This window comes from Lolium rigidum, chromosome 6, assembly GCF_022539505.1.
Source record: "Lolium rigidum isolate FL_2022 chromosome 6, APGP_CSIRO_Lrig_0.1, whole genome shotgun sequence".
Classification (NCBI taxonomy): Eukaryota; Viridiplantae; Streptophyta; class Magnoliopsida; order Poales; family Poaceae; genus Lolium; species Lolium rigidum.
In genome coordinates, this window is record NC_061513.1 from 270,013,945 (window position 1) to 270,022,088 (window position 8,144).

The following is an 8,144-nucleotide window of genomic DNA, read 5'->3' on the forward strand; positions in this document are numbered from 1 at the left end:
GTTACTACCTCTATAGTGGTTAGTAACATACGTGTGGTATCACATAAAATCATATTTATTAGGTTGGAGACTAATCTTGTTTATAATAAATTGTGATGTTATGGTAACATAGCTAGTTACCACAAGCACATCTCTCCTCATTTAGTGAGATGCCATGTCAGCTAAATGCCTACGTGGCATTGCATGGTACTAGCTATGTTACTCCCACTACGAGAGCATCTCCATGGGCGTATGGAAACGCTAGTCACTTTTTGGGTCATTGGCATCTAGATCTTATCTGCAGCTATACTTGTTGGATCAAGAAGGAGGGGACGATGTTGCGTTGCGTTGCACGTGTGCATAGCTCGTAGGCGTTGTCTGTTGCGGCATCGATCGGATTGTACCACGTGGAGAATGGTTATAAACCATTTCCATTGTGCGGACTACATGGGTATGTAGATCTAATCTCACGTGTTGCTAGTATCTTGTAGATTGCATATTGGATCATCTTTTTGTTCGCTTCTTGTAGGAATCCCATCAATTAGTACCCTCCATGGCACTCTCAACATAATTTCTATTATTCAAAGAATTAGTACAAGGAGGAAGATTCAAGTTTTTTACATATAAACGTAATGAATTTCTAATCATGTCGAAACCGCGAAAATGCATTTTGTGATATCATCATTTTTCATTTTTATGGTTTTCTATATGAGGAAAAGTTAAACACAAAACTAAAAATAAACTAATCTACAATGCCACTTCAACAAACTGAAGAAAAGCTCGTAGTCAAGTAAGGCAAAGAAGTAAACCTCTCCAAGATTTGGTGACGACAAGATATATGCAACAAACTGATAATAAAAACTAATGTAAGACACAAAACTTAAGTAAATCTAATGTTTCTCGGTGCAAATAAGAATAAAAGCTTAAGAGCGACGCTCCCCGACAACAACGCTAGAAAAGTACTTGATAACCCCTAATAGCAGGGGATCACTATAGCACCTCTCAATATAGGAGACGAGTGTCGATCCGCAGAAGTAGGAAGAAAAAGCTACTTACTCTCTCGAATTAGAGTGCACGGTTATAGTTGTCTACGACTAAACAGAACAAAGTAGCGGTTTAACTTAATACCTGAAAGTATAAAAAAAAATAGAAAATGTGAATTATCCCACCATTCCTCTAAATGCAAGAAGACAAGATGGATGTTTTACTCTTATAGGAAGAATGGACTTGTGTTCCTTTTTTAAGACGTAGCTCGTTTTGTAAGGTGATGATTTAATTTTGAGGAAATAAAAAATCCCTTAGACTAGTTTTTAATTTTTTGAGACTAGGCTTTCAGTGTACCTAGTATACCTGTGCATATCTCGGACTGGGCCGGGCTTTGGGCGAGACCAAAAAAGCCCAATGTTAGAAGGTCAGGCATAGGCCTGGCCCAACGAAATTCATTATTTCCTAGGCCCGAGCCTGGCCTGACGCAAAAGCCTGATGGCCCGACCCAACCCGATGGCCCGGAGCTGATAGTTTCCTACCTATTTTCAGCAGCAAAAATATGGCTATTTGAGTCACTGTGTTCATCGTTTACAATAGCACTTCGTTTACAATAGCACTTACCAGAAATACAACAAAATAGCACATTTTACACTAGTAGAAAAAGAGCCTCTAGTGTATAAGAAGAGAGAGCAAAGCAACATACACCTCTTGTGCATAAGAAGAGAGAGCAAAGCAACATACACCTTTTGTGCTAAGAAAAAAAGTAAATAGCTAAGTGTCGCTCACAAGTTTGGGCATGTCAGGGTATACATAGAGATGGCCCTTTAGTATCGGTTGGTGATACCAATCGGGACTAAAGGCTCCAAACGAACCAAGACTAAAGGGTTCCCTCGCCCGTTCGAACCGGGACTAATGCGGACCATTAGTCCCGATTTCTTCTTAAACCGGAACTAAAGCTCCCAGGGACTTTGAACGAAAGACTTGTTTTCTACTAGTGTTACAACATATTTGATAGCAAAGAACATCAAAATTACATTGTTTTCACATCAAACAACATCAAAACTATGGTACAACCTACAATTTCAAACATTTTGCTTCTGCTTCAGATGTCGATATAGCATCCATGTTCAATTCTATGGATGGTATGTGCATGTATAGCTGCACAAATTGCATCATGCCCAGGGTAGTACCACAATAATGCTATCTATTGTTGTAGTGATCTCCACTCAGGTGTAGTGCTGCCAAACTAGGGAGATTCTATGCAGTTGTTGATTTACGTTCGCGTTTTCCGTCTACCAAAAAGGTTAGAAAATATTAGATCTAATGTCCATCTACCATACAAGTTAGATTGAGAAATGAACAAGAGACCTAGTTTATATCTAGATGTAACTCCAACAGAAAGGAATAAGAGACCTAGTTCGGTGGAGGCCCGGTTGATGCAGTAGCGCTGGGCGAGGTCGGAGTGCAACGCCGACGGGCGAGGATGGAGGTGCGGCGATCGGGGAAGCTGTTGTTGGGGAAGGCTGGCGGTGAGGCGATGATCGGTGGAAGAGAAGGACGGGGAGAGGTCGAGCGCCCCGCCAAGGGAGGGAAGGGTTGGGCGCGCCGCCTAGGGACTGGGGGAAGTAGGGAGGGAGAGAAGGGTGGGGTTTTGCGGGTTGGGGCATGGGGCCTAGAGGATTAGGGCACCACCTTTCCGCCTGCGCTGGACCTTTGTTGGGCTAAATATGAGAAGGGATGTAAGAAGTTGAGACGGAGAAGGCCGGGCTGGGTCGGGCCAAATTTGGGCCAAAACTGAAGCCCAAGCCCAGCCCAAGATGCTATTCAGTCTGAATTTCTAGGCCCAGGCCTGACCCGGTGGCTAGGCTGGACCTGGCCCGGCCCGTGAATTTCGGGCCGGGCTGCCCATGGCCAGATATCTTCAGTGAGAAAAAAAAGAGCTGAGGAAAGGCCGATTAGATCGTGGGTTTTGTGTCCTAGTCGAACGCTGGCGGCCCATACGAGAGGAGGCCTGGCCGGCCGCGGTTCCAGTCGAGATAGATTCTTCTTCCTCCTCCGACCAAGATCCCCCGAGGCAGGACTCGGTTAGGGTTAGGGTTAGGGTTTGCTCCTCAGATATCGAGGTGAATTACTGCATCTGGTTCTGGTCAACACAGTCAGTCAATCAATAGAATTTAGTTGATCCTACTGCTGCTGGCGAAGATGCTGGGCGGCCTGTACGGCGACCTGCCGCCGCCGACCTCGGCCCCCGGCGACGACGACAAGCCGGCGGCCGCCTCCGTCTGGTCAAGCGCCACCAAGATGGCGCCGCCCACCCTCCGCAAGCCCTCCGCCACCTTCGCCCCGCCCACCTCCCTCCTCAGGAACTCTCGTCCCAAGACCACCACCACCACCGTCCAGCCGCAGCAGCCTCCACCCACCACCACCACCACCTTCCACCCGGCTGCCCTCGTCTCCGTCCAGTCCACCGTGCTCGAGGAGTACGACCCCGCGAGGCCCAACGACTACGAGGACTACCGCAAGGACAGGCTGCGCCGCGCCAAGGACGCCGAGGTCCGGAAGGAGCTCGACCGGCGGCGCCGCGAGGACGAGGAGCGCGAGCAGAGGGAGGCCGAGGCCCGCCGGGCCTCCGCCGCCGACCAGGCCAGGGCATCCGCCGCCGCCCTCAACATATCGGGCGAGGAGGCCTGGATGAGGAGGGCCGCCATGAGCGGCGGCGCTTCCGCGCAGAGGGCCTCGTCTCCGCCGCCGCAGGCCGATGGCGGCAGCGGCGGATTCAACATCCCCGGCTCCTCTACCACTGGCCTCGGCCTGGGCGCCGGCGGCCAGCTGACCGCTGCCCAGAGGATGATGGCCAAGATGGGGTGGAAGGAGGGCCAGGGGCTCGGCAAGCAGGAGCAGGGCATCACCGCGCCTCTCGTCGCCAGGAAGACCGACCGCAGGGCTGGGGTTATTGTCGATGAGAGCAGCTCCAGGCAAGAAAAGAAGCCCAAATCTGTCAACATTGAAGGCCCGCCCACCAGAGTAGTGCTGCTGCGTAACATGGTAAATGTTTCTCCACCGCTTCTCTGTTACAAGAGTACCGCGTTCCGCCAATGTTTTCAGTTTTCCTCCATGAAAGAACTTGGTGGTTATTATGCATGCCTTTACAAGGATTGGCTTAGGGACTGAGTGCAGATTTCTTTACTTATTTAGTTCATTGGGTAATTTAGGTATAGTTTATAATGTTGTCTCAAGAGTAATTGATGGTGCTGATACCAAATGCTAGGCAACATTATTATAACCTAGAGATTTCTTAATTTATTTAGTTCATTGAGTAATTTAGGTATCACCTTAGCAAACTATACGTCCGCTGCTGCTGTTGACTTGTTCTTTATTGGTTTCTTGTACATACACAAGAGTAATTGACGGTGCTGATACCAACTGCTAGGCAACATTATAACCTAGAGATTTCTTAATTTATTTAGTTCACTGGGTAATTTAGGTATCACCTTAGCAAACTATACGTCCGCTGCTGCTGTTGACTTGTTCTTTATTGGTTTCTTGTACATACACAAGAGTAATTGACGGTGCTGATACCAAATGCTAGGCAAAATATAGTTACCTAGAGACATGATTGGCTTGTGGGTGCTGACTGATATGTGATACGTACTAATTTAAAGTTGGATGTTCACATAGAGGTAGTATGTGGCATACTGAATTTGGGATAATTCCGTTTCTGCTCTGGTTGAAGTGCACGCCCTATTCTTTGATCTGTTTTCAGAGGATATGGCATGCTATTGCCTAAGTCTTGAATCTGCAAGGGTGAATAGCAATGTATACAAATTGATAAGCTATGTATGATACTGTATTTCTTTATTGTTGGTTGTTTTTCCTACTTGAGAACTCGCCAACTCGGGGTGAACAAGGTAGTGCAAAATACCAACTATCTAGTTAAGTAGTTTGCTGAGTTCATTAACTCCCAGAGCCCAGATTCGACCACGCATAGCATACACAGGTTATACATTGGTTAAATAAACAGCTTGAAAGGTTAAAATGCTGAATTTCCGTATTTTTATGGGCTTCTGTTGGATTATTCAGTTCAATATATAAGCCCTTTGCTTCTTAGGTCAATCTATTTCTTACATGTAAACAAGCAGAAAATAAGGTTCAAGTCTATGTGAAGACGGTTCAGCATATGCTTGTTTCTGTATCAATGGAGGAGGTGTAATGTTTCATATTACCTGTGCAATGTAATTTGTCAACTTGAATAGTATGTATTGTGGAAGGCGAGTTTTTTTAAAACGGCTCTGTCGTAGTATACCATTAAATTTGAATAGTATGTTATTTTGGAAGGAGTATTTCTTGGAAAACAGGTCTGTTATTGTATCAGGAAACATGAATAGCATGTTAGTGTGGAAGGCGAGTTTTTGGGAAACAGCTCTGTGGTATTTATCAGTGAACTTGAAAAGTACTCGATGTGCTGTGTAGGACCTGATTAACATTGTTGAAGTTGGTAGAACAATGGCGTGGCCCAAGTCAGTGATAAACAAAATTGATCGAACTAATGGGTATTTTGATCGTACATGGTGAAGAGCTGTGTTCTGTTGGATGAGAGGTCACTCTCACTAACCTACTATCTTGTTGAATGCCTAAGCAGGGGCCATGTTATGCTGAATTAGAGAGATTGGTTTATATACGAGCTTGGCAACATGATAAGTAAACTTGAATCGTACATTAGTTTGAAATACGTATTTTTAGAAAGTGGTTCTGCAGTATTTTTTATCAGTAAATTTGAATACAGTAGTACATGATGTGCGTAAAACGTGATTATCATGGTTGAAGGTGCTACTACAACAGTTGTACCCTGTTTTTTGTTTTGACCTAGTGTTGGCCGAAGGTACATGATGAAGAGTTATCCTCTGGAATCAGGGATTGCTCTAACAAACCTTCCGTGCTGTTGAACTGTGCGTCTATTTTAACTGTTGGATGCTTGCAATGCCTAGCACTGCTTAAGCCGGGGCCTTGTAATGCTGAAATAGGGGGATACTACCATACATTCTTTGCTGGATAATTCAAGTACTCCCTCCGGTTCATATTAATTGACTCTAATATGGATGTATCTAGACACATTTTAGTTCTAGATACATTCAAATTGAAGTCAATTAATATGAATCGGAGGGAGTATATGATTTATTTCTAGCAAGGCGGGTGTTTTGGTTGAGTGCAGGATTGTTCTTAACCTAACCATTATAATGAAACATGTGCAGATTGGTCCGGGCGAGGTGGACGACGAGCTGGAAGATGAGGTGGCCTCGGAGTGCTCCAAATATGGGACCGTTCTGCGTGTGCTGATATTTGAGATCACCCAGGCCAACTTCCCAGTGGACGAGGCAGTGCGGATCTTCGTGCTGTTCGAGCGGACGGAGGAGTCGACCAAGGCGCTGGTTGACCTGGACAAGCGCTTCTTCGGCGGGCGGGTGGTGCATGCGACCTTCTTCGACGAGGAGAGGTTCGGGCGGAATGAGCTTGCTCCGATGCCAGGGGAAGTGGCAGGGTTTGATTGAACCCTTGTACGAACAGTGGAGATGTTGTGTCTAGTGTTCTATTTTTAAATTTTGCTGGATCCAGAGCTTGTTGGTTAACCTTGGAAACTGTACTTTTTTACCGTAAATGCTAATGCGTGTTTTGGAGTAAATTGTGCTTGAAAATTTTGAATTTTGCACCATAGACTAAATTGGCTAAATGCCTTACTCATAGTCCAATGGAGCACGTTTTTGAAAACTTGGAGATATTCAAATCCAAAGCTTCACTTTTTCTTAGAAAAAATACTAGAATGTAGTCAATGATTTCTTTTGAGGTAGTCGAAGGATTTGTTCTATCCATGTGTAAATTTTTAGTACAAAATACATAGTTCACTTGCATCTAACATAAATACTCCCTCCGTTCTTTTTTAATTGACTCAAATTTAGTACAAAGTTGTACTAAATCTGAGTCAATTAAAAGAGAACGGAGGGAGTAGTTAACTGAATCTTTGCAACCAAATATATTTTGTTCATGCATGTCTTTGTCATGGACCTTGAAAATTAGCAGACTCTTTGGATGGTCATGGGTCATGTCTAGCTAGACAACTAACCAAGGTGATGATGAACAACAAACAAATTGGCATGAGGAAATGCTGTTTTTCCTGAGATTTAACATGCAAAGATTCCTTCTCTTTTTCAGGTTGCCGGAGGGATGGCTCCAACTGTAATAGTTGTACTCTCTCAGTCTCTCTACCAGCGTTTCGACAAGGGATACCCCAAAATGAAACCTGCAATGGGTGCGTATGCCTGCGTAGGGTTGAGCCGAAACTAGAATCACTACTGTAAATCTGTAATCGGGTCCAGTGAATTTTTTCTAGCACCAACTCTGCGCACACCCTAAGCATATTTGTTGTCGGTCCAGGAAGGTAGTACGGCGATACTATCTGACTTGGTTTTTTATTTACACCTACGAGTCTATGCACTATATTTGTGACTTGGAAAAGAAACGAGAAATGGCTAATCCAAGTTCATTTGAATATGTTAAGCCGGCTTCTATCACCCTAATTTTTCGATATCGATGTGCTTAGAGTGACGACAACTAAAATTGGTCTGAAGAGGATAACCAAACAACTATAGCTAAACATCTCCGTCGGCGCTTTTTGTTCTAGGATCGACGAACTAAGATCGGTCCAAATAAAAGTCTTCAAACCATGCAAAATATGTCTATCCATGACTTAAAAAAAAGAAACCGTGTGTATACCCCTTTGTAGAGATTTGAGATCATGTGCATAAGCGAAACCCTCATTTCACCTTCCACGCCCAGGCTGCAATGCTCAATGGGGCAGGGGACGGCAACGCCATCATCCAGCGTCCTGATTCGCGGGCTCACCCTGTTTCTCTGCTTGCCAAGTGAGATGGACGATCATAAGTTTTTTTGTCTTTAGTTCTAGATACTTTGTGGTCAACAAGGCCATGTTTTCTCATTGGTGAAGGCACACACCATGGGTCCGCTCTCAAGGGGCCGTGGATTTTTGCAGTTGAAAACATACTTAATAGGAAAATGGATAACCTTCAAGGGTTCATAGGCACAAAGTTAACAGGCGGTGGGGGGCAGCTGCCCCCTCCCTCGCCATAGTAGTTGGAGTATACTAGTACGACTGACATGCAATCCCC

At 45.0% G+C, this 8,144-nt stretch overlaps 1 protein-coding gene across 1 annotated transcript; it reads left to right on the forward strand.

Annotated features, from left to right (window-relative positions):
- Positions 1-3,061: 3,061 nt before the first annotated feature.
- On the forward strand, positions 3,062-6,729 carry LOC124660655 (DNA-damage-repair/toleration protein DRT111, chloroplastic). Its single transcript, XM_047198485.1, has 2 exons — positions 3,062-4,011; positions 6,216-6,729. Exons 1-2 carry the CDS (start codon positions 3,169-3,171, stop codon positions 6,510-6,512), a joined length of 1,140 nt encoding a protein of 379 aa, XP_047054441.1. The 5' UTR covers positions 3,062-3,168; the 3' UTR covers positions 6,513-6,729.
- The last annotated feature ends 1,415 nt before the right edge of the window (positions 6,730-8,144 follow it).

Bases quoted from the DNA above. Each gene is read 5' to 3' on its own strand.
- LOC124660655 (XM_047198485.1), top strand. From the start codon at position 3,169: ATGCTGGGCGGCCTGTACGGCGACCTGCCGCCGCCGACCTCGGCCCCC. The intron at 4,012-6,215 runs GTAAATGTTTCT...AAACATGTGCAG, and splicing joins TAGTGCTGCTGCGTAACATG to ATTGGTCCGGGCGAGGTGGA.